We start from the raw sequence: 25951 nt of genomic DNA, 5'->3' as shown, positions 1-25951 counted from the left end.
CCTAGCAGTTATGGCACCCTGACTAAATGAGTTGAGTGAAAGGGACAGCAAACAAGTGCTATCAGTGCACTAACAACTTAAAACTGAAGGAATTTTTTGCCCAAGTTCTTTTGCAAGAGGTCTTTTCCTAAGCACTGTACAGTGATAAGCAGAGATCACTACCAACATTAGTTATTCCAGTGATCAGAAACCCATAAAGCCCATGCACAAAGCATCAAATGTTTAACCTCAAGAGCTCAATCCCAAAATATAAGTCTCAAAGTTTCAACAAAAAGCTTTAGGTATTTGGGGCTAGATTACAATACTATCTACTGCTTTGTAGATGAGATTATTCAGATGTGAGCAACTTTTGAAAAATTTCAAACTCATGCAGTAGCGTTCTACCCCCAGCTTAATGACTGATTAAATTAGCTAAGGCCAAACACAGCAACAATTAAAGCTTGAGCTGAGGGAGCATGAAGTATGCTTTGCTTCACAACTTTTCAGAGTGACCATGGATCAGCATAGGGATTTTAAAGAGACTAAAAACCCAGTCTACTCCTAGGTCTCCTTGGTAGCATCTTTATCAAATAAAAAGAATAATCTTACAATGAGAAATATCCACCAATGAACTAAGTCAAGGAGAACTTGGCAATAAATATTGACAACTGCTGCTTAACCTCAGGTTGGTTTAGCCCAACCAAGCTTAAGTTACAGGAAGAAAACAGCTATTTTAAACCACAGACTAGCTTACCAGAAGCCTGGTCCTGAGGAATGATGCACTGATACAAAACTTGCAGTCTAGTGTTACTGCAGTTTGTTTTGATACCCCAGAGGGATTGTTTTAGGGTAATAGCCTGAAGTACAGTAGTCTTTCTGTAGCCTCCACTTACCACACAAATGAGCAACAGAGGATAGAGCTGGTTTGCAGAGGCATCATTATGCACTGAAGGGAGACTGAATCAAGCAGGCAGCCTAGCCTAGGGTCACCACTTCTAACTTTTATCTAGCACTCACTCACATGTACTCCCTGCTGCAGAAAGGAACTCAAACCAGCTAGCACATACCACCAAATCAAGCCACTGCCACATGCAATATCAAGCTGTTAGGACAGCTTGAAATGAGAAAGGGTAGGCTGCTATCAACACACTGATGAGCAGCTGAGTATTCCAGCTCTACCTGCCAAGCCAGGATGATGTTCAAGGCAATAAGCTGAACTGTGTCCCAGCAATCCCTTATATGGTAGGGCCAATGCAGTAGGTGCCATTCAAGGATTCAGTTTATTCAACTATTATTAAACTACAAGTATTATTAAACTATTCAAAAGTTTAACATACAAGCTGCAAAGCATCAGTGTTTCTAATATGCCAGAGCAATTTAAGAGGCAGACAGGAACATAGCCAACTGCAAAGCTTAAATCCAGGAATTCATCTGTTCAGAGAGTAGCCATTCAACATAAAGCTTTCTTTGAGGCCTCAGTGGTAAGTTACATTAGCAAAAGCACAATATTTATGGCAGAAAACTTAAGTTCTCCAAAATTCTCTTTCAGCAGGAATGCATTAGTCTTTTCTCTAGCACTTCCTTTACCAACAGATGCACCCAGCCTGATGTTCAGCAGCCAAGCATTCAAAGAACTAGTAAAATGCAAGTCTACTTCTTTCAAGCTCGTGAGGACACCTCCTGAGCACCCAACCACTTCTACATGAGCCAATGCACCGTAAATTTCTAAAGATCAGACATGAGTTTGCATAAAACAGATACACAGGTCTAAGCTATTTGATATGCAAATCAAGCATGTCTCTCTAGGCATTTGTTTACTTCTGCAATGGGTGTAGCAGAGGTTGGCTTTTAAAACAGCTTTTTAAGAGATGATAGCAATTACAAACTCCTAAAAAAAATGCTTCCTTCTTCCAGTGACACTCTATACTAAGCCAAGTACTGCCTTGCATACAGAAGTTATTCAATACCTAGGTTTGCATTCCAGCAGGAAGCCTGTACTAGTTTTAACACCCATGGTAACACTGGCTTCATATTAGTTTTTACAAAGCCTTCGAAAGACTCAAAAGCCTTGGGTGAGAGATGCCTCATCTGTAAGCTACATAAAGTCCAAGCCACAGTTAATAAAAAACACTGGATTCACTTTCAAGTTTAGCAACTTCGGCTGACTATTCAGGAAGCCTTTCATGAAAAAAATCACAACAGAAGACACCAAATTATTTCTCAATTTGCTACTGAGCTTGCTTAAAAGGCTGTTCAAAAATTGAAGCCTAAAGCATGCTTGGCAGCGGTCTGCTCTCTAGATCGTGTCCCTCTCTGCCTTTCTATGCTAAAAGAAGCCTGAACAAAAGAGTAGCCTCACGGCTCTACTGAGGCAATCTTTATGAAGTGGTTAGGTAAAGTGAGAAAACTTGCAATATAACTAGAAGGGTTTGGTCCTATGAGGAACAGGCAATTTTTTACTGCCATTAAAGTGCAGCACTGCTACTTTTTTCCACCTTGAACAGTAGCCAAACACTGGTGTTTTATTTAAGCTGAGAAGGTAAAGAAGAAAGCAAGTAATTTGTTTCATCAGGCACTTTGGTCTCATAAGCTTGCAGAGACAGCTAGAAGTCATAAAAAAGGTTTTGCAAATAAGTATTCTTAAACATTGAAACAATACCTATTAAATAGCTCTAAGATTCACCTTTTTAAGTCTATTTCTCATGGTTAAGGAAAAGAAACAAGATCACGTGCTAAACACATTTTCACTATTGCAGTTCAGTGAAAATCATGCAGATAACAGATAACATAGTACCTCATACTGCTATATACATAACTGGGACATTTTTAAACTTCCTTATAAGGCACAGGAATTTCAAAACAGCAAATTCAGCCCACACCCTTTAGGAAGGTCAGCCTCCCATTACTCCAAGGAAGTGCATACTCTCCCACAGGCTGTTCTGAAAACAGGGGCTGACTGTGGAGACATACAGTTTCTGTGAAGAGCTCTGTTCAGTGTTCATATACATCTTCAAGTGAGGACTAAGACCAGTAAAAAGAAAGAATTTTACTCTAACCATTCAAAATTCCATCTCATACAGTGACCAGGTGATATAATAAACTTGGAAACTCAACCCTTAACTGGTGACAAAAGAACAAGCCTTCAGGACCTGCCTGAAATTGTACAAAAAGAAATTTTTGGGGGGGAGGCACTTCAGGAATTTATACTGTGGCAGGAGTCCAGATCATCCTGCAACTCACAATAGTGTGTTGGAGATTTTTTTTTGCAGGGTGGTGGTGTGTTTTGTGGGTTTTTTGCTTGCTTGCTGTGGACCTTTGAGAAAGTAAGCTGGGCCAAACCTGAGTGTAAGAGCTGCACTACTTTCCAACTGTGCCAATAATTGTTTTGAGAAATATAGTCAAAAAGGTTTTATCTTGAGCCTCGATTTAGCAGTCTTTTTGCATCCTAACTATTCAAAATGTGGTTCCAATGCTAGATTAAGGCTTTAATTCCTCATTTCAAGTATTTTCACATTAGCAAGTTTTAGAACACATTTTGGTGCATGCTTAGAGATGCCACCTTCCAAGTTTTGGTACTCAAGAAAAATTTAGCCAGCTTATGCTTGAAAGACAGATTTAGCAATGTAACTTCAGCTTTCAAGAAAATAATCTTGAACTTGAGGCAGGACGATGTATAAGAAACCTTATTTGGACCCTCAGTATCCAGACAGTAAGACAGACAGTATCCACAGTTACCAGTTCTACACAGCCAAAAAGTAAAAGCAGCCCAAACACAACACAAGCCTACTCTTGCACAATTATCTCAATAGAAAGTTGTCTGGAACTTAAAATGAGAAATTGTAGAGTAATGAGGTTAGGCAACAGAAAGCAGAGCTTTGCTGTTATTCCAGGAGTGGTTTCTGCTCAAGATATTTTAGTCTTTCCTCTATTAACTAACCCAGTTTACTGAATACTCAGCCACTTCCAGAACCAGCATAGAATTTTGGTGCTACTCCTCATAACATTTGGCTGCTGGTTCTCTTCTCCAAAGAAAGAGGTAATAAGGCTTCTTGGCATTTGTAGAGATATACTGAAAGGTTCATAGCAGGTCACCTGTTTGCATATTCCTACTGCACACCAGGAAATGGACAGTCCGATGCAGTTGTGTTTCATCAGAAAATCTCAAACTGACAGTTATTTCTTGTCTATATACACTCAGCATCTCAGCCTTCAGTAGCCTCCACTTAAGAACACTCAAGTGATACGATCAATTGCAAGGCAACCAAGTGGGGTAGGACTGGCTGTATGGCATAGGAGCACTTGCAAGATAGTAGTTGCTGAAGTTTACATCACTAACGTAGGGTGCTGGCTGGTAATAACAGGTGACATTAGTGGCATTCGGGATGACGTTTTGTTCTGCCAGCACTTTGAGTGCTAGCAGTGAAATCAAGTTGAGAGTCTGCCTTCGCTCGTGTCCCATGAGACAGACGGTGCTCTCATTCACCACCCTGCGCAAAATCATGAGGTAGTCATATTTGCTCCTCTCTTCTTTGGAGAAGTGGTTGTGGAGGTAGGTCTCCAGCTTGCGCTGCTGATCCAGGATGTCTGGGAAGTCTATGAAGAACCGGGAGCACATGTAGCGCTCTAATGTCTTGATCTCATCCTTATCCATGGGCCTGAAATCGCGCACTAAGAGGTTACTGTACTTCAGAAGCCCACCACCTCGGATCTCTTCAGGATTTTTTGTAGCTATCAACTTGTTCTGGAGGTGATCAAAAGCTGCTTCAAAGTCTCCATACATGCTCTCCCCAATCACAGTTGGATGGAAGTGCTCAGACATGGGGGTTTCCGAGTAGTCGTAGTAAAAGAGCAGGGAATCCAGTATGATTTGGAAGGAGTCCACACTGAACTCAAACTGTCGTCGGATACAGTCTACAAACTTCAGCTCTACATTCTTGCCATGTTTGTTGGAAAGTGATATCAAGCTCCAGCGGTCTGACTCTGTGTACACTTTTACTAGTTTCTGGATGTAGGCTTCCTTCAGTGTTACTGGACTAATTTTTAGCTTGCTTACTCCTTCTGGTAAGAAATTCAATAGGGATCGCAACACCACATCTCGAACTAACTGAAACTCTCCCTCACTTGGGAGAGAAACTTGAAAAATGAGATCCAGGTCTTTGCATCCCAGCCCATTATCCTTGACTAGGACATGACCAGCTGCAGAGCCATTCAGACGGACATCACGTACCACAATCCCTGCTTCACTCAGCCTGCTCCGAACAGTTTGAACGATGTCTTTCAGAGTTATCTTCAGTGTCGGGAAGTTACCTCGTCCATGGATTGGAACCACCTCTGTAAGAACCTCATGCAGGCGGCTGACCTGCTCCCAGTTCAGTACACTGCATGACATATGGTCTGCATCACTTCCTTTGCCTGCCATCTTAAGAATTTTCTTCTCCAAAGAAACTGTAGGGAAGTGGAATATAAAAAAATTACAAGTCAGACTTTGTTTACACTGCCTAGGTAAATCCTATGCTCTGGTTTTGTCTACACACACAAACTAGAAAGAAATAATTCTATAAAGTGATTATTATTAGCAAGCATTTCAGACAAAGTGATACACAGCTTCTCTATTGGTACAGGCAGAAAAATTTAGTCCTCATTGTCCTTTTTTTGAAAGATAGAATTAACTACTTCAGCAAAGCAGTTTGTGTCAAAGGCAAATTATCAAAGATGACACATAAGCCTGACCTTAAAGATTATCTGCATCACCAGCTGAAGCCAATGAGCTGTAAGTGCAAAGAACTTCTGAAAGTTAAGTTTTGAACTTGTTTCATTATACTGAAACCTCAAACTGCTCCCTCCAACTAAAACAACATCAAAAGACACTCAGGTGTTAGTTTCAGGGCTTGGACATCCAGTCCTCTGAGCGCACTTCAAATATGCCAGAGATAAAGATTTTTTCCTTTTCACAGAAGTTATTCTTTTCTCCACCATCCTGTATATACCACTCATGGGATAAATGCCAAGAGCACATTGCTCCTGCAAAGAGCTACAGCACTTCAGCATCCTGAACAGAATTTCAGCTGCTCAGTTTTTAGGGGGGGTTGTGCATTTGTGAAGTTCAAACAAGCTTGTAAGAGCTGGCATATATTTAGATGATGGATAGATGTTGTTAGCATTACTCTTTAACACTGAAGACTTCAGAACCTCATGGACCACTTTTTTAAAAGAGTCTTGTCAGAGCTGACTGGATCTTCCTCTTGTGCTTAAGTTACTTGTGTTTTGAAGTATGTACAGTCATGCAACTCCAACTGGTATTAATACACTTCTCTTTTTAACACTTCCAGGTTTCAGCTGTGGCTAGGTGCTCCTGACAGATACAGTCTAATTGGGATCTCATCTTCTTCTGCCCCAAGTACTTGTGAGGACTGCAGCTGCCAAGATCAGACTAGTCCAAATTAAGGCAGTTAACTCTTGCCTACCCAAGCTATTTAAAACCTAAACACATAGTTTCCTGACAAGCATCAACATGCAGGGGACACTTTTTAAGCAAGACTTGAAGAGTAGATATTGTAATTCTATGTCTATCCTGCTTAATATTTGAGCAACTCACCTGACCTGTCAGCTCCTTTACAGAGGAGTCTAATCCTAGACAAAATATGCAGTGAGGTAAAAATGCTCCTGGAGAAGCAATTTCTGCCCTTGGCACAAGTTGCTCCATTACAAACTCTGCTGCTGTGGGTCACATCAGCTCCAGCAGGAATGAAGAAAACTTGTGATTCACAAGATGATTACTCCAGTACAGATCAAGGGGTTTTTCATACTCAGTCTTTTAAGGCTGCAACACAGCATAGACCCAGAGGCATAAAGCCTGCCAGCAGCTGCCCTCAGGCACTTCACATTAAAGTACATTTTCACCATAAACCCACTGTATTTTCATTAGATCCTTCAGATCACTAAATAATACAAGAATCTTCCATGACTTCTAGCTTAAGCTCTAAGTGCTTTCAGCTACTAATTCTGAAAGTGTTCCCTCTACTCCTTCCTGTTTGTAGCCTTCGCAGGAGTCAAAACACAGCTCACCCAGTGCCCAGAAAAGACCAGGAACTGTGCTTCCCACCACACACACATACTTTGTTCTGCTTGCTGATCCTCACCTAGGAGAGTAAAACGTGTTGCTGCCCTTGTGGAGGGGGAACGAGGTATTTCTTTTCCAGTTCAGTAGAGAGTTTATTCGCAGACTGTCAAACAACAAAGCCTCCCACCCCCAAAGCACTTGCTTGTTTGACTGCTGTGCAAGACTTAGTTTAGTGACAAGATCTGAGTGACTTCAATGTACCTTCGAGGCTTGCAGTTCACATGCCTCTAGCTTCACGGCCAACACTTTCTATCACAAGAGGTTCCAATACCTGAAGATGCTCTTTCACGAGTCAGAAAACGACCCTGAAGCTGAAATGAGCACTACCTACTTTTAACACCAAGAGTAAAGACTATTATAGCTTCAAACCAGAGGCAGAAGGAGCGAGGACAGCATTCTCTCACCTCCTTCACGATGAGACACATCGCTGCAGCAGGAGGTTTCCCGATATTACATTATTATCCCAATAATAATACACCGCCTCAACAGGTTCAGGCTGCGGCAGGCAGCAGCACCCCTCTGACACCGGAGCCTTACAAGTTCCCCTCGAGCCCGCGCGGGGCGGCAGGAGCGGGGGAGCTCCAGCGACCGTTAACGGACACTTCCCCACGACAGGAGTTGAGGGAGCCTCGCTGTACCCCAACGAACAGCTCAGGTCCCGCACTCACCCGGGGCACACGGAACTTGCCTTGAAGCCGTTTTAAATAATAACAATAATAATAATAACAAGCACAAACGCGCTTTTCTCGAGGAGATGCCTCACGTCAGTGAAAGCCCCCCACCCGCCCGCCGAGCCCTGACCCGATGCCTCTTTCTCTGTCCCTACCTCACCCTCCGAGTTCCCGGTGCTCACCGCTCACCTCAGCCCCGACACCGCACCCGGAGGGACCGCGCCAGCCTCGCCCGCGCGCCCCGCCTTACCCTCGCGCCTGCCTTTTATCGCCGCCCGGCTCCCCGGCCCCGGCCCCGCCCGCCTCTGCCGTGAGGTAACCGCCGGGCGGGGCGCGAGGAGGGGGCAGCAGGAGTGACCGCCCCCCGCAAGGCCGCCCCCGCAACGGCCGCAGCGGCGGGGCTGCCCCAGCACCCCAAACCCTTCCTCCTCCCCCTCCTCCCCCTCCTCCCCCTCCTCCCCCTCCTCTCCCTCCTCCCCCTCCTCCCCCTCCTCCATCCCGGGTGTTTTGGGGTAAAGAAGACGGAGCCCTTCTTGCCCGCCTTCAGGGACTTGCGCGTAGCTCTTCTTCCCCCCCCACACTCTCGTATGTACGACTGGACACAGAAGAGAAAGCAGGGCCTGAACATTTGCAGGTAGTAATGGAAGGGAAGTGAAGCGCAACGGAAAGCAGGGTGTGGTACAGCATGGCTTTCCCAAAGGTACCTTGCCTTAAGCAGAACTGTCACCAAGGTGTGTGGTGCGATCGACAGACGGGAGGGATGGGAGGCCATCCAGAGGGACCTTGACAGGCTTGAGAGGTGGGCCCATACAAACCACATAAAGTTCAACAAGGCCAAGTGCAAGGTCGCACGCATAATTACAAGTTCCTGTGGAGAATGGATTGAGAAGAGCCGTGAGGAGAAAGATTTAGGGGTGCTTTATGAATACAAGCTCAACTTGAGCCTGCAATGTACACTTGCAGCCCAGAAAGCCATCTGTATGCTGGGCTGCATCAAGAGAAGTGTGACCAGCAGGTCGAGGGAGGTGATTCTCCTCTTCTACTCTGCTCTCATGAGGCCCCACCTGGAGTGCTGTGTCCTGTTCTGGAGCTACCAACATAAAAAGGATGTGGAGGTGTTAGAGTGAGACCAGAGGAAGGCCACAAAGATGGTTGGAGGACTGGAGAGCCTCTCCTATGAAAACAGGCTGAGACAGTTGAGGCTGTTCAGCCTGGAGAAGAGGATGCTCCTGGGAAACCTTATGGCAGCCTTCCAGTACCTAAAAGGGTCCAACGAGAAAGCTGGGGTGGGACTTGTTGCAGTGGCATGGAGTGATAGGACAAGGAGTAATGGCTTAAAACTAGAAGAGGGTAGATTTAGGTTAGACATTAGGAAGAAATTCTCTAGTGTGAGGGTGGTGAGACGCTGGCACAGGTTGCTGCAGAAGCTGTAGCTGCCCTCTCCCTGGACATATTCAAGGCCAGGTTGGATGGGGCTTTGAGCAACCTGGTCTAGTGGGAGGTGTCCCTGCCCTTGCAGGAGAGTTGGAACTAGAAGAGCCCTTTCCAGCCCAAACTATTCTCAGATTCTCTGATTATATAATGTAGCTAAAATTTGCAGGGTTTGCTGAAAAGTTTGCTGCAGGGCCACAACAGAAACAGCCAAATGATGAGGATCTGCAAGGATGTGCTTGCAAGGCAAAAATGTTGAAACAGGGAGCTACTGAAAACCTCAGTTAATGAGCTGGGGGGAGGCACTAGAGACATAGAGGAGGGTGGAACTCTTAGGAAGCAATGGATAACTTGGAGATACAGAGTAATAAAAATCACCTAGTGTTAAATAGTAAATGGTGCAAGATTATGAACTGCAGGAATAAAAGGTACCAGTTTTGCTGTGAACCTTTGATGTTCAGCAAAAGAGGAGAGAAGGAATGAAGAGCCTTTTGTAGGATAGTCAGGAATCAATAAAGGGGGAAAAAAAGCAAAATTGATCCTAGGACAGGCCAGTTGAGCTGGTAAGGGTAAAAAAAGGGATTTACAAAACACTGAGCAAAAACCCAACACATCTGTTACACTGTTTGGTCATACACAGTCAAGAAAGATGAATTAAAACTTCCATTCACATGGAGAAGAGCTGACCTTGTAAAAGGAAACTGAAAAGCTCTTTTTCAAGCAAACACAATTAGACTTGCCTTTTTTTCCCAACAAAGCCAAAGCTGAACAGGAATATGGGTGAGTTGCTTTATTTTTGTATTATTTTTTCTCCCAAAGCACACCATTGGGATAACTAACAGGAAACAAAGAGAGGATAACACTGACACAAGAATCTGGTTCAAGACAAGTTACCATCTTTTTGTCTGATGATTTTGCCTATCTTTTGTCTCAGGAACTCAGAGCAAAGCAGGAGGGAGGGAGAAAAATAAAACTAACTGGTTTCAAGATGGAGCTAGAAAAGAAAATACATATGATTGCAATGGTATGAGCTTGTATGTGAGGATCCAGATTATTTTTTTTTCTGATTTTCAGAAACAAGAGAATTAGGGAACTCAAAAAGAAGTAGTAGCAGAAATGATGGAGTTATAACCACCAGTAAGGAAATGTCTCTCCTGGAGGTTGAAATAGAGAATGGTCTCCCCTCTTAAGAATATTTATTTAGCAATATTACAGATGTTAAGGTACCAATAATATGTTCACACTTTAAATTATTTGCTTACAAGTTCTTGTTTCACAAAAATGCTAGTAAAACAAAGAGTTAACTCTACCTGAAAGATCAGATAACTGAGGTGTTTTCTGCCTCCTCTGATTTGCAGACCATTGGTATTTGTCAGTGGAAGTGCAGCACTCTCTGCAGTGAACTTAGACCTCCTGACAACACATTTGTTATTTTTAATCACTTTTCATTGGTACCACAGAAGGGGTCCCACTGTGGTGGGACAGGATTTTAAAATGCTATTTAAAGCCTGCTGGAGTAGACTCCTGGGTAAATTGCAGGAGAAATGAGGAATGCATCTCTTAGTAAGGAATGTCTAGGAGAATAAGTCCGCTTACCCCAGATGAGAGCCAGCCTTCTGCTATCCAGCTGACACCGCCTGCGCAGTGGATTGCTGTGATGTGAGGATGGAAAACATGGAAGCACATAGCCCATGGGTGAGAAGAGGGATTAAAAAACATGGGTTACTGTTCAGGCGCTCTGGCTGCCAAAGTGGCTCTGGCATGGACCCAGACCCAGCTCCAGGGTACAATCTTAGCATTTAATATATATTTAGGACTGACTTTCCCACTGTCAGCTGTAAATCCAATTCTAGGAAGAAGTAACCTATGATCCCAATCTTTGCAAGACATCCTTTCTCCAAGAGTGTCCAAGATACAAATTCCTGTCAAGGGGCAATGAGTGGTGGAAGCCACAGTCCCCCTCTGCCCTTGGACAACCACCATCTCACCCTTCCTCCATAGCTGTTCCATGTCTCATCTCTGCCCATGTCCCCGGTGCCTCCTCTCAGCTATGGTCCCTCGTCGTCTGTGTGAGCCTCTTTAGGAAATGCACAGTGGGACCTGTTTCAAAGGGTTTTTCAAAGAGAGGATGGGGTAGGAAGAAAGACTAAATGGCTCCTTGGGTGGCAGTGTGAGAGGGGGACAAGGGTCTGGGAGCTATCAAAATAGAGGCAAATATGGAGTTTTATGAACACAGTGCAGCTTGTTCATTTTAATCCAGTAAATAGGGCAGCAAATTTGGCAGAAGAAACACACTTAAAAGCTTGTCAGTTCAGTGACCTGGCTCTGTCGGATTAGTTTCCTTACATTATGCATTGCTGAATGTAACACGTCATTACAAATCTTTGGCTGCCACAGCTCTTAAAGCCATAAAGTGAAGCAGAGTTATTAATACACGGTAGTAGTAGCTGTCATGATCCATTCTGTAATTGAACATCAAATCTGCAGTTGGGAAAGTAATTTTCTCTGACATGTAGAGTAACTGCATGTCTGCAGATGCTGAGAGCATGGAGACAAGTAGGAACATCTCACCCATGTGGGGCTATGGTGACATCCTCCTATGGAGTATCAAAAGTGAGCCCCTTTCTCTGTTGCTAGATGCCTTTATAAGATAGATTGCTTTCTGTGGGCAGGTGCAGCAATCCTTCCAATAAATGGATAAAAGTAGAAACATGAAGCTCAGTATTGATGCACAGAGTGTACTAATGCAGGGAGCATCAGTCTTTCAAAAATCAAATGAGGTTAAATTTTCCACTAGAAGCACAGTGACAGCTGGGAAGTTCCTGTTGTAAGGGATGAGATACTGCTATGTAGGGCTTCCCAGTTCCCACCAAGTTCTGAGCTCAGCAAAAGCCAGAGACACTCCTTCTCCAAGGGGCAAGAAATGCCACCAGGCCCCTTCACCATCAGAACCTGTGCGAAGTGGGAGCTCCAAGATCCTGCTGTATTCAAACACCAGAAGGGCCCAGAAACCCATAGTTGCTATCTCTCACAAATGTCCTTTTGAAGGTGTCCCCACCCATTAGCCCTTCCATGCCACCCCTGGCAACTTGGGCTGTGGGCTGCAGGCTCTTCTTCTCATGAACTCTCTGACATATATACCCAAAACTGCTTTAAAGCCTGAAGGAGCAGAGCTGCTCAGTTGTGTGACAAAGGACACAGGCAAAATTCTTCCAGAAAGGAAGACACAGTTAGGCCTCTGCCCAGGCCCCTGGTGCTTTTGGTTCTGCAGCAGAAGATTCAGTTTTGCTGATGTGGTTGTGCTGTGAGGCTCCAGAGTGGGCAGCCCAGGGAAACCCGGCATTTTCCCTTACGAAGTAGTAGGGCAGACACATGCTGAGATGGAATGCACTCACTGGAGCGAGTGGGCAGCAGCCCATCATCTGACTTGTTTTTCCCTTGCACCTGAGCTTGCCCTGAATGTTTAATTAGTCACACAGTTTCCTGGAACCTGGGGGAGAATAAAACCGTCAAAAATTACGGTGGTGCACAAGAAGACAAAGGCTGAAGAAGGGAGGCAGAGGTAGGGGGAGAATGAGGGTTTGCAAATCAGACTGAAAAAGTATTTTCTCTATTTTGGGAGTCATGAGCAAAATCTTGAAACATTGCCTCATGCTGCAGGTGGCAAACACAGCAAAGGGGTTTAACAAAGAAACAGAGAAGGTGTTCACGGCCTGCAGCCTCAGTCATGTGAAGCTCTTACATGCTGCCTGTGGGCTCTGCCCCATGGATTTTGGACTTTCCCCCACCACAGGTTTTCACTCTGAAATTGCATCTTTTCCACATTCCTTCATCATCCACGGACTGAGCCAGTGCATAGTAGTGTACTGGTCACACTGTGACTGGACCAACCCCCTGCCAGTCTGCAGCAACAAGCTCTGCCTCTGCTACTGGTTTTAGTTGCAGATGGTCCTGTTTGCCTCTGCAAACTCACAGATTTGAAGGCTAACAGAGATGATTAACCATTTCATAGTACTCATATGATCCCTGTGTAATATAATTGGGCTGTAAGACTGATAATAAAATTATCAAGACTGATAATAAAATTTCATTAAATTGCACTTGCCTGCAGGCTTTCCTCAGACCTCTCTGGAGATTGATAATCCATCATTTCCTCATGGTAGACTGTTGTAATTAACTGCTTTCATGACTAAAGGTCCTTACACAGTTTGACATGTCTTTCTTTTCAGTTTACTTTTTTCTGCTGATAAATTATAGCAGCTCCTGCTGAATGCTTGTATGATTTTTTTAAGGCTTTTTCAGGAGGCCCTTTATTTTTAGCCAGTGACAATGGCAACTGGAAAGGAGGTTTTGCACAGTTAATGCAGTTCTACATCTTAAAATAATCTAAGTAAGAGCTGTCAGAGATTCCTTGTCCTTGGATACAGAATCACAGAATGTTAGAGGTTGGAAGGGGTGTCAAAAGATCATTGAGTCCAATCCCTCTGCCAGAGCAGGACCACCTAGTGTAGGTCAGACAGGAACCCATCCAGGCAGATATTGAATATCTCCAGAGAAGACTCCACAACCTCCCTGTGCAGCCTGTTCCGGTGCTCTGTCACACTCACAGTGAAAAAGCTTTTCCTTATGTTAACATAGAACTTCCTATGGCCCTGCTTGCACCTGTTACCCCTTATTGTATCACTGGACATCACTGAGAAGAGCCTGGCTCCATCCTCCTGACACTCACCCTTTACATATTTATCAACATTAATGAGGTCACCCCTCAGTCTCCTCCAAGCTAAAGAGACTCAGCTCCCTCAGCCTTTCCTCATATGGGGGATCTTCCACTCCCTTTATCATCTTGGTCACTCTGTACTGGGCTCTCTCAAGCAGTTCCCTGTCCTTCTGGAACTTAGGGGCGCAGAACTGTGCACAGTATTCCAGATGCGGCCTCACCAGGGCAGAGTAGAGGAGGAAGAGGAGAACCCCTCTTGACCTACTAACCATATCTCTTCTGATACACCCCAGGAGGATGCCATTTGCCTTAGCCACAAGGGCACATTGCTGGCTCATGGTCATCCTTCTGTCCACCAGCACCCCCAGGTCCCTTTCCTCTACACTGCCCTCTAACAGGTCAGTCCCCAAGCTATATACAGTCACACTCTTTCCTTTGTGTCAGTTTTATGTGATTTGAAACATCCAAAGAGGGCTGGAGCAGGTTGCTAGCTGGGCCACCATGCAATCATACAGGCACTAGGGCAAGTATGGCAAGTGCAGCAGGATGACAGCAAACTTTAAGCTGCAGTGGACTGGCACTCTCAAAAGCCTTGGGGCCCATCTCAGTTATAAAGAGACACCTTCTTCTGCTTGATGGACGAACAGCACTGCACAGGAACTCCACAGCTCTAGAAGCCATTGTCCTACTGTCTATTTCCCAGAAAGTCTGACAACTGGTGCGTGCTCACTGCTGGCACTGGTGATGGAGTCCTTGATGAGCACACAGGTAGCATCCTCCTCTACCTTTCTGTTTAACTGAGAACATAAAGGATATAGCTTTACCATTGCTCTTTCTAATTAAATCTGACATTTTACCTCTTCTCAGAAATTTGCAAAATCTGGCCTGTTCTGGGGAAAACCTGCAGCGACGTGGCAGATATGTCTTTGGACAAAAAGTCTTGAAGAGGAAGTGAAGCACTGAGGTCTTTGGAGACAAGAAGGAAAAGGTAAGGCTGATGATACGTTGGATGGTAATGTTTTGCACGGCTGCCCTGCTAAGGGACATTATCCTTATCTATGGGAGGAAAAGCAAGGCTCTGTCTTCTTTTGCCATAGAACAGATCTGAACCTTATGATGGGCAGCAAAATGTGGCAGCACCAGGATTTCTGCATTGACCCACAGTCTTCAGCTTTCAGTGTCGCATGAAGCAAGCCTTGGAATCAAGAAAATTACCAGAAAATAGTATGATGTATCATATTTCAGTGTTGAATGCAAGTCATAGCTCAGTTACTGGTAAGAAATCAGAATAAAAATCTGGATTTAGTTACAGCCCCCATCGTTACAGGCGTGACCAGGCGGCGCACAGGTGACCCCCGCACACATCCGCCCCACCGCTACGAGCAGCACCGGCCCTGCCGCCCTCCCCAGGCGGCTCCCGGCTGTCCCCTGCCGGCGGGACAGGGGCCCGGGCTGCGGAGGGACGGGGAGGCGGGGCCCGGACTGCTACCGCCCGCCGGCAGCACTGCGCCGGCCTTCTCCATGGCAACCGCCGTCAGCCGCGCGGGGAGGAGGGCAGACGCCATCTTGGGAGGGGCGACCCCGCCATCTTGGGGGCGGTGCCTTTTGCTTAGCGCCGGGCGACAGCCATGTCGGTAGCCTCCGGTTGCCGGGGCGGCGGGATGGTGCGGGTATTGCCGGGACTGTACGTGGGCGGCGCGGAGTCGTGCTCGACCCCGGAGTCGCTGGCGGCGGAGGGGGTGGTGGCGGTGCTAACGGTGGACGCGGAGGAGCCGCCGGCGGTGCCGGGGGTGCGGGCCATGCACGTCCGGGCGCGGGACGAGCCGGGCGCGGACCTGCTGAGCCACTTGGACGACTGCGCTGCCTTCATCGACGCAGCGCAGGAGGGCGGCGGTGCCGTCCTCGTCCGCTGGTGAGGGTCAGGGCGGCGGGGACGGGGGTCGGCTGGTACCAGAGCCCTCCTCCGGGCCGCGCTGCTCACGGCCGGGCCGTTCTTTCCTTCCTCGCAGCCAGGCCGGGGTGAGCCGCAGTGTGGCTGTGGTGACCGCCTACCTGATGAAGACGAAGGGACTCGGCTGGGAGGAGGCGTACGCTGCTGTCAGGGCTTCCAAACCAGACGCCGAGTGGGTCTCCAGTCCCTGCCCGCCTCACGCTGTCCCCCGCCTGCCCGGCGCCCCCTCAGCCCGCTCTCCTCTCGCCCCTGCCGCAGGATAAACCCGGGTTTCCAGGGGCAGCTGAAGCTCTACGAGGCCATGGGCTGCGCTGTGGACAGCACCAGCGCCCTATACAAGCGGTACCGGCTGCAGGTGCTCACGGAGAAGTACCCCGGTGAGTAGCGGGGCAAGCGGCAGGACCGCTTCCCCGGGGCTGCGGGGCTGTGGTGTGCCCCGGGAGCAGCGGCCTAGAGCCGGGGGGAGTGCTCGGAGTGTAGCTTGGGGCAGTTCCAAGACAGCCCACTCAGGTGGGATCGTCTATCCTGAAGTGAACACAAACCTTTCAGTACCTGAATGGGGCCTACAGGAAAGCTTGAGAGAGACTTTACAAGGGAATGAATTGATAGGACAGGGTGTAATGGCTTTAAACTGTAAGAGGGTAGTTTTAAATTAGACATTAGGAAGAATTTATTCCTTGTGAGAGTGGTGAGACACTGCAACATGTTACCCAGAGAAGTTGGGGATGCCCTCTCCCTGGAAGTGTTCAAGGCCAGGCTGGATGGGCCTTGGTTGCTGGATGGGCAACCTGGGCTAGTGTTGAAATGAGATGATCTTTAAGGTCCCTTCCAACCCAAACCATTCTGTGATTCTTTGTCTTGGAGTCAACCCTCCGAGCAGCCAATCCCTGAGCTAGCTAGGCAAACATTCACATCCTGCTGGATCTAGAGAATCATAGATGATCAGTGGGGAAAATAGCATCTTTTGACCCATGCATGAGAAGTAAGATCCATAAGGAACAGTTCTCTTTAGCAAAACGCAGAAATGGTAAAGGTCAGTTTTCCTGATTCTTGTGTACCTGGCTAGACAAACTTAGCATCCCCTAAAACTTTCATACTTTAATTTGTAAAAAGTTGATTGTAGTGGAAATGTGTGCATCTGTGAAATTTTATAATAAAATGGTAACAGCTTTTTTGCAAGATCTCAGTGTTGCACATTCATCATGAAAGTGCTGGCTCCATTTATGTCTCATTCTTCTTGGCAATTCCCATTGTTAAGTTGACTTTATGTATTGTGTGCACTAACAGGTTGGTAGAACTGTAAAAGCTCCTCCTCTGCCTTTCTGTTTAACCGGGAACAGAAAGCAAAATTCAGCTATTTTACCACTGCTAAGCCCCAAATTTAGATCCTATTTCGTTGCCTTAAGTGAGTCCCAATCTTAGGTGTGGTGGGATGAGTTTCTTTCATTCTTAGCTTACCTTATGGAACTGGTGAGTGGACAAACGACTGCCAAGAAGGTGACTTCTGCATGCTATGGTGGGGGCAGAGGTGCAGCGCTGCCTTGTCCCACGGAAATGCAGTGTGGCTGCACTGGTCTGATCTACAACTTGGTACTGACCCCTCTGCAGAACTTCAAGACTTGCCCCGAGAAGTCTTTGCTGTTGATCCAACCAGTATATGTCAAACTTCAAACACAGAGGTTCTCTACAGGTGCAGAAAATGCAGGTACTGAACCTTTTATATTTCTCCATTAATTTTGAAATTGACTCAAAAGAAAAACAGCGCATGTAAATCAATGGCGTGTCATAATTGTCAGGACAGGGGTGATCTCTTCCCTAAGTTTCTATATACAAAAAAAGTAGAATGAAATATCTGACAAAATACAAAACCTTTTGTTTCTTTGTGTTATGCAGCACCTGTGCAGGCTAAACTGCCACATTCTGTAGGTGGCTCTGTGAAGTTGCTTGCTCTGAAACCATTACTTCCAGTTTGTTTTTGACAATGTTTCTTTAGAAGAAAACTCGTATGGATTTGGGGGATTGACTACATTTTAACTTCCTTATATGGATTACTTAAAGTGAACTTGAATAATCCTTAGGTGTAGGCTTCTTCAAGTATATGAGAATATATTCAAAGTTTTTGTAGGTAGGAATTGTTCAAAAATTGATCTGTATGAGAGATAGCTATTTTCTGTTGTCTGTAGGTTTCTCTCGTAAAAAGAACAACTATTACTTTTTTTTCTTTCTCTGTCTTGGAGGGCAGGCGAGCATTGTTCCGTAGTTCCAGTATTCTGTCCCACGAGGAAGGAACTGGACCAACAGCCTTTGCCCACAAGAGGGTAACAGACTCTGCTCGGCTTTCCAGTGATGGCCGTGAAAAGTGTACTTCTTACTTCACAGAGCCAGTGCAGTGGATGGAGCCAGCACTGCTTGGAGTAATGGAAGGACAGGTAAAGGGGAGCATGTACTTTATTAACTTTATTTTTCAGATGCTGCTTTTTTTTTCTTTTTTCGCAAAGGCAGAATAAATTCTTTCTGTTCCTGATGCAAAAGCACCTACACAAAGACCTAGGTCTCCCAGCCTTTCTGCCCTGACTTTTCCATCTTACAAATGGATTCTTTTATGTTTAATATCCTTCTATAAGGAAATGAGCTGTTGATCTTGCTGGACTGAGAACACCGGCCAGGGTGCTGGAGAGGGTTTGTCTCCTGTTCGGTTTCAGTATGAGAGAAGTTTTTGGGACTTTAAAAGCCCATTGTGGTCTTAGGCTGACAGAGGCTTTCTGCAGACTGGCAAAACTGCCTGAACCACACCCTCCAGACCCTTCCTTCTGCCAGCACAGCTGCCTCAGGGCATAGCAAACACTGGCCATGCCAGCGTAGCTTTTTTGCCTGTTTTTCACTCCATTTACCTTCAGTTAAGTGTTACAAGGGGAAGAGCTGGCTCAGCACAGGTTACAATACATTTTAAATAGACCTAAATAAATCTGCATGCACCTCGGTGTGGGTCATGCTTTTCTTGCAGCTCCTGTGTCCCAAGTGCACGTCAAAGCTGGGCTCCTTCAGCTGGCGGGGTGAGCAGTGTTCCTGTGGCCGCTGGGTGACTCCTGCCTTCCAGATTCACAAAAGTCGAGTGGATGAAGTGAGGATGCTACCAGTTGGTAACTTCCAAGCTGCCATGACCTGAACTCATCCCTTCCCTTGAGGGATTTCTTAATGTCTGAAGAGAACCGCTCTCTCCTCTGTGGATGCCAGGAGCGAGCTTGGGACTTTCACCCCTTTGTAATGCAGTGGAATGACTTGAACATCTGCTCCGTTTGAGCTTGCTCTATCTCTAATTTATGAAAAATAGCAAAACCTTCCTTCAAAGAGGTGTTAAACAGTGGTCAAATATATGCAGAAATGCCTGAATGTGAAGTTTTTCACTTCATCTGTTGCTAAGTCTCAACTCTGTATTTTAAAGGATTATGAACACATCACTTTCAGGATGTAGCTAGCAATGCTGCTTATCTTCTGAGCCAGAAGTTCAAAGCAGTTTGTCTGAAACACATAGCTGAGATTTTAGATGGTGTGTTCCACAGAACAAGGTGCACATCAGGGAACTACTTCAAGGCTCAGCAAAATAAAATGGTACAATTGCCATCGTGTCCACATGCGTGGCAGGTACGGGCAGTGAAGGCAAATTCACACTTGTATTACAATAAATGTAGTCTTAATAATCTTTACCCTAATAATATTAGCTACACTGTAACTCTTCCTTTCATGTCATATCTGAGGTAAAAATGCAAGCTACACTGGGAGGGGGGAGCTGAGGTAAAATGTCCCGGCCCTGTTGCTATTTACAATTTTAAAGAGATCCCTAAACTGAAGTAAGATTTCAAGGATGCACAATATGCTCTGTTCATCATTGTGGCAGTTTTGGTTTTATAGAAGAAAACGGGACAGAAAGACCTACTTTAAAGCCATTTTACTCTCATTACCTCCAATGGTTGTTTTTTTTTAATTTATTTTTTTTTTTTACACAATTTCCAGCAACATACATTATGAAATATACAAGATAAAGTAGGTGGTGGGGTCCTTCCCCTCTTTTCATTCCTCCTGCAGCTGCGGAGGAAGACTTGCAGGATACAGTGAACATCAGAATCTCAACACTGAAAACAGACACGAACCAAAAAATGACAAAAATATATATATGAAACTTTAAACTGGTCACACTTCAGGGCCAGGTACAGCACAATAAATATTAGAACTGTATTACCTTAGACATCTTCTGTAAAGTTTATAACATCCTCTATGTAAAGAGATAAGAACATCTGTTTTCTAGCATGAAATGCTACATAGTACAGTGGTGAAGGGTACAAACAATGAAGAATCCAGCAAGGGCTTAAACAGTGACTACTCATTCACACATGCTCATTGGTAAAATAGCCTACACTGAAAGTTTAGTGAGCTGTAAACTTAACCATTCACTACCAGAATATCAGCTGGAGGAGTAGCTCCTTTTGTGAGAGTCAAAAATAGTTAATCCCTTTAAGTTTCAGCTGGGCTCTGCCTGACAAACACCGAGTTGGTATCAGAGTGGAAGTGTCAGCATTTGGTCCGTAGTGTGAGATCACTTTGCGTCGCTACTGTTCAAAGCTGGCAGCTGGTGGAAATACTTTGGTGCAGTTAACACACAGCCACGCCACCAACAACAAATGGTTATTTGTCATGAAACCATGACCCTAACGAAGCAGCAGATGTCAGCTGGAACCCAGCTGGGCACAGAGCACTGCATGGCAAAGCAGCAGTGGATGCCACCTGACACAAGTAAGTGGGAGAGTCTGGAGAAGATGCCAGTGTTTCTCACTCCACAGCGATGGTGTGAGTGCTGGGCTCTTGGAGTCTGACAGAAAGGCTGCTCTATGCTCATTCCTCATCTCACACTCATTTTGCCAATAAACAAGCCCAAGACACAGCAGTATCAGCTGCTTGATAGCGTGCTTCCAGAACACAGAGAAGTTGACCAAAGTCACTGGTTTCTCTTGCATTGTAATCAGCAAGGCAGGAGTAAATACACTTTGTACTTGTGAACCTTCCCCCTGTTCATCCCCTGCCCCCAGAAGTGTATTATCAGACATTCCTCTTACAGGAGAACTGGGGACCTTCTGTGCCACCACCAGACAGGTCACTTGAGCACAGGTGGAGGAGGATGGTTAAGCACAGGCTTTCCTTTCCTCAGCATGCCAGACCTGGGTATTGCACTGGGAGGCAACTGCACTGGCAGACAGAGCACAACTGAGGAAGGACTGTGCTCGTGGTCCACACATATAGCATCACTGTAACTTGCTGTATATGTCCTGCAGAACATGGCAGCAATCACAAGCTTCACAAACAAGCAGCTGAGCAGTGTGAAATCTTGTGAGTGGGAGCAAGGAGGTACAATTCTGCTGGAAGCTGAGCACCTATGGCTTTATTTTAGCTGATGCCAAGTCCAACACTCCTATCTGTATTAAGTAGGAAAATAAAACTTCCTCCAGTGTACGAAAGTATACTGGTCACTTGTTCCTGCTCATCTTCTAATTTGTCCCTTCTTAGAGAGACCACCACATTTCAATACTAACAGACTCAGCTGGGGGTTGCACAAGGGACAAAATAGTAAAGAATTTTTGGTTGTATCAACAAGTCATCAGAATATTGTCAAAAATTCTGTTTCAGAATAGGGAGTTCTACATAATGATAGTCACTTAAAGCGCCAGATGTAAATGCCCTTACGACTGCCAGCTCACATTGTACCGTGTGACTACATCAAGATCAACACTTCCTCTGCCAGTACAGCTCAACTGGTTGTTACATCCCAAGATGAAAAACTGTTACCAGGAGAGCTGGGAGAGGCAAGGTGAAGTTCTTCCCACCCAAGAAGTGTACAACATTTCTGCGCTCAGCCAGGCCCATTCACTCATCACACACCATTTCAGACACACCAAGCAATGCCAAACACAAACTAAGAGGAATGTTTTGTAAGGACACTCTTGAGTATGAACAGGGAAAACACAGGGGTATTTATCAACTCAAGTACTGTTGCATCATTCTTGTAAGGTAGGGAAGCAGAGGAGCTGAGATGAGGAATTGAGAGGACAAACTGGAGTGGTCACAGAGGTTGAGTCTAGTCTTCCAGACTGCGAAATGCATTCTGCATATCCTCAAACAGCTGAGCATAGTCCGCCTTGATTTTTGTTTCGCCATCTTTGACAGGGTCCTGAATGACAACAACAACACCGCAAACGAACAGATATATCAGGAAAAACCTCAGGTACTCAACATAATCCTGCTTTGCCAGTGCTCTAATTTCTCTGCCTCAGGATTAACACTTGCTGACTGCAGAGCAGGCATTACATACAGCTCCATCTCTGCCTCCTGTCTGTCTCATCAACAGACACAGGGTTTAAATCTCATCCCCCTCCCAAGGCCAGCATGGCAGAATGGATACTGGGCAGAGATTTATTTTTTTTCATGGGCAGTGCTTACTTTATTGAAAAAGAACCGATCTGTTAAGGACTAAGTAATACTGAGGGTTTTAGTTCATGCTGTGTGGTTCAAGAGTTGCAGCGATTAAATGCCAGCTCCTATCCCAAACCAAATGGATTAAGCATTCATGACTAAGAAATGCTCAGCTGTACTTCGTGGGATGCATCCCCCATAAGTACAAGAGTTACTTGGCCATCACTTGGAGGTCACTCAGTTCAAATTAAAACCTCATTGTGCAATCATAACAAGCTCACAAACATCTAAGTACAGTTTCATTTTCTCAGAATAGTTATCATGAAAGACAAGGGCAAAAAATGTAACAACTGGCTTTGCTCTGAGGCTGCAAGGCCTTCCCTACAAGAAGCATCAGCTGCCAGGCTGCGAAATCTGTTCAATATCTTCACCATTACCCCTCTCACCACTACATTCCTTTGGTTCTGTGCAGCTCTTGGGGAACACAGAGGACTTACTTGTGTGGATGCACTATTCCATCATCTCTCCTAAGTACGCAGACCACAGGATTCAGAACATTTGAATTCTCACACCTTTTAGACTGTTACCCAGGAAACTTAATTTTCCTTTCATAAATATTACTCAGACAGCTGGCTGCACTTAACATGCATTTGCCCTCTGGATTCCTGTCTTTAGCCATGCTGTCCACTGCTCTGCTGTATACCAGATGTCTTCCGGTTTGTAAAAAGTGTTATTACTTCTATGTCTATATAGCCACCTCTCATGTTATCAAGTGTATCTTATGTTCTTGATGCTTTGGGGATATATACCAGGAACCACTCAGTGCAGAAACAAGTCACTACCCTGCAGGAACAGAATACCTTGGCATGCCAGATCATCTAATTTTAAACTTAAGTTATAACAGAGTAAGCACCATACTTCAGAGAATACTCCTTAGCTACTTTAACACCAGCCAGCACCACAGGTTACTGTTCTATCAATAAATGCAACACCAGAATGCTCTGTATGAGTTTTAAGGAAGCTGTACTGAAAAAAGATGGCTACTGAAGTTACCAGAGCAGGTGCTCCATGGGACTTGCTTTCTATTTAGCCCATGTTGAAGTTACTCCTCCTTTCCTCTCCTCCTAGTCACCTGCCTTAGGCCCTGAAGCAAAACACAGGGGACATCATGTAGGATGTCCAGCATTTCTTCCCTTAACTTCTATTTAATATAGGTCGATCAACATTTCTATCATTCACATTCCTGTATTTAAGGAAGCAACTTTTAGGTCTCTTACATCTGGTAGTAGTCTCCTTAGAACATGTTGTAACTTTTTACAGAGTTTTATCATGAAAATCCCGAAACAAGAAAGGTGCTTGTACTCTTACCACGAATATATGTAACATAAAAGAAACCACTGAATAGGGGGTTGCCAAGGTTCTGCAGCTAGCAGAACCCCCCAACTACATTTCTGTACTGACCATCTCTGTGCTCAATAACTGAAGCCAGTTCTTAAGTGCATTCAAAACTACTGCAAAAACCTCTGTTCATAAACCTTTATCTAAGGCAACTGTTGACTACCTTTGAGTATTACAGCCTTTCAGAGGCACTGGAAGCTCCCAAAAAGCAATGCAACCCAGCCCCTTACAAAAATACCTTGAACTTCATGGAGGTAAGTCTGTAGAGGATTTCACTCATGTTCTCTCGGATGATGGACCACGTGATCTTATTGTCACTCTGGGCTGTGGTTTCTACAGCACGGCGTGCCATGTCATAAAATGCAATCATATTGGAAAGCATTCCCACGGTTTTATAGAAAGGGCAGAATCTGGTGCAACAGAAGAGGATCTATCAGGTATTTTGGAATGGTTAAGAGGACAAGGCTTTGCTCCTGCCTTCACAACTCTGAATGACCTGAGAAAGAGTGCTGGCCTGCTTCACTCCAGGTATTTTTAGTGCATGCTGTCATAGCAGAGAGCGCCTCTGATAGGTCCCACATTTTTAATAAGGGAATCATGGGCTTAGAGAAACATCCTGAAGTTAGATTTCTGAAACAGCACCCAAATACTGTGCAAAACAGGAGAGAATAGGCACATCCCTGTACAAGACTCATATTTCACTATGTGGCAATGCTAATAAGAACGGGAAGACACCAGAACAGCCAATGGAATTCTTCTTTCCTGTTTTGTCCATCATGGGAGCAGGCTTCTCCAAGCAGCCTGGGATGGCCCGACAGCCCTGCAAATTTCTTTGCTCAGAGGAAAGGGAGTGGTTCTATGATAACAATACTCCACACACAAAAGGTACCTTATTATTATTTATACACCACACTATGCTACTTCCTGTGCTATCCCTACCACATACTTCCATATCTGTCCTAATAACCTGATCACACCTCATTTCAGAATGATGCATGCCTCAAGTTTTAGTGATGAAGCATTTCAAAACCTCCTGGTCTACATGGGCTGGAGAGTGAGATGAAGTACAAAAGGCCTCTTGTCAGGCTGTTAAAACACATGGATAGCATGGAAAGAAGCAAAGCAGACAGTGATAATAGGCACTGCACTAGGGAAAGATCCAGTAAGTTTGATAGATTTAATGTACTTAGGAATTATGCAGCAGTAACTAAAAGGGGATTCCTGCAGTCCCCCATGCATTTCTAGAACATACAGGAGGACTTTGGGTATTGACTGTGAAAACACAGAGCTGCTCCTCCTCCAAAGGAGCACATGCTGTTGGAGAAATATTGACTAACTGAAGAATAGAGGAGAGTCTGGAAAACTCAAAGGATATGACTACATTTGGAAAATTTGAAAAACCCATGCTGTGGGTAAGACAATACCCACACTGTTCAACTAGGCCTACCTAGGAACAGTTCTTCCATTTTTTTTTTTATGGTAAGTAAAATTGATTTCTGTGCTGATCCGTTTCCAAGTAAAACAGCCATCTAAACCCAGGCTACACCCAGGACCAAGAGGGCAGAGTGGTCAGTCAGATCTCACCTGTCATATGGCGTATAACCATTCTGTTGCAAGAAGTCATCTTTTATCAGCTTGGCAACCTCCAAGGTAATTTTATCAGTTTCTGCCAAGGAAGCCTAGAAAAGCAAGATGCACTGTTAGCTTGGTACTCAAGTCTATGAAGACATGGTACGTCCTGCCCAAGAACCTCTATCTTTCAGTACCTGTTATACTCCCACCCTCTTAAGATAGCCTGCAACAGAATTCTGTCTTTTGGATACATTCCACTCCTAATTATAGAAAAGCCCATTTAATTGATAGCCAAATTAAGATGGGCCAAAGAGTCAGTAAGTCTATGTTAAGTCTACCTGATGATAAACAGTGGAAAGGAAGCTTCCTGTAAGGCAACAGAAAAGCCACAGAAAGTGCACATGGCTCTGCTACGAGGTACACTGACACATCACCTTTCTATATAATGAGGTAAATTAATTTTTGCCTTCCTCACTCTTTATGTGCATGGAAGAAAAACTAGATCTCAGCACACTAGATCAATAAGCAATCTTAAGGATGTAATACTAACCTCCACAGCTACCAAACAGGCTTTCCCTCTCTGGCATTCAAAAAAGTAAATGAGTGGCTGGCAACATCTGTCATACTCTGCAGAACAGCTACAATCCTGCTGC

The 25951-nt window shown here is 45.0% G+C and overlaps 3 protein-coding genes across 4 annotated transcripts in view; 1 reads left to right on the top strand and 2 right to left on the bottom strand.

The window, feature by feature from the left end:
- Positions 1–3734: 3734 nt before the first annotated feature.
- TENT5C (terminal nucleotidyltransferase 5C) lies at positions 3735–5398 on the bottom strand. Its single transcript, XM_008505446.2, has one exon. It carries the CDS (start codon positions 5396–5398, stop codon positions 4226–4228), a length of 1173 nt encoding a protein of 390 aa, XP_008503668.1. The 3' UTR covers positions 3735–4225.
- Positions 5399–15564: 10166 nt separating this feature from the next.
- DUSP12 (dual specificity phosphatase 12) lies at positions 15565–19256 on the top strand. The gene is made up of 6 exons (XM_030454637.1): positions 15565–15830; positions 15928–16041; positions 16128–16246; positions 17478–17574; positions 18112–18298; positions 18874–19256. Exons 1-6 carry the CDS (start codon positions 15580–15582, stop codon positions 19033–19035), a joined length of 930 nt encoding a protein of 309 aa, XP_030310497.1. The 5' UTR covers positions 15565–15579; the 3' UTR covers positions 19036–19256.
- A 596-nt stretch (positions 19257–19852) lies between these two features.
- The window catches only part of ATP6V1A (ATPase H+ transporting V1 subunit A), a 31014-nt gene continuing 24915 nt past the window's right edge, over positions 19853–25951 (bottom strand). Inside the window, exons 13-15 of one of the 2 annotated variants that reach the window (XM_030447648.1) lie at positions 25311–25405; positions 23965–24136; positions 19853–22086 (exon numbers count right to left, since the gene is read on the bottom strand). In XM_030447648.1, coding sequence (XP_030303508.1) covers positions 21994–22086; positions 23965–24136; positions 25311–25405 — 360 coding nt within the window. In that variant the 3' untranslated portion in view covers positions 19853–21993. The remainder of the gene's footprint in view (positions 22087–23964; positions 24137–25310; positions 25406–25951) is intronic. The other variant, XM_030447640.1, reaches the window with a different exon arrangement.

Source organism: Calypte anna, chromosome 1 (assembly GCF_003957555.1).
Source record: "Calypte anna isolate BGI_N300 chromosome 1, bCalAnn1_v1.p, whole genome shotgun sequence".
NCBI lineage: Eukaryota > Metazoa > Chordata > Aves > Apodiformes > Trochilidae > Calypte > Calypte anna.
Note: the sequence above shows the minus strand (reverse complement) of the source record. Positions and strands in the feature narration are given on the sequence as shown.

Coding starts and splice junctions, on each gene's coding strand:
- TENT5C (XM_008505446.2), bottom strand. CDS start 5,398: ATGGCAGGCAAAGGAAGTGATGCAGACCATATGTCATGCAGTGTACTG.
- DUSP12 (XM_030454637.1), top strand. CDS start 15,580: ATGGTGCGGGTATTGCCGGGACTGTACGTGGGCGGCGCGGAGTCGTGC. Junction 15,831..15,927: donor GGTGCCGTCCTCGTCCGCTG/GTGAGGGTCAGG, acceptor CCTTCCTCGCAG/CCAGGCCGGGGTGAGCCGCA. Junction 18,299..18,873: donor TTGGAGTAATGGAAGGACAG/GTAAAGGGGAGC, acceptor CTTTTCTTGCAG/CTCCTGTGTCCCAAGTGCAC.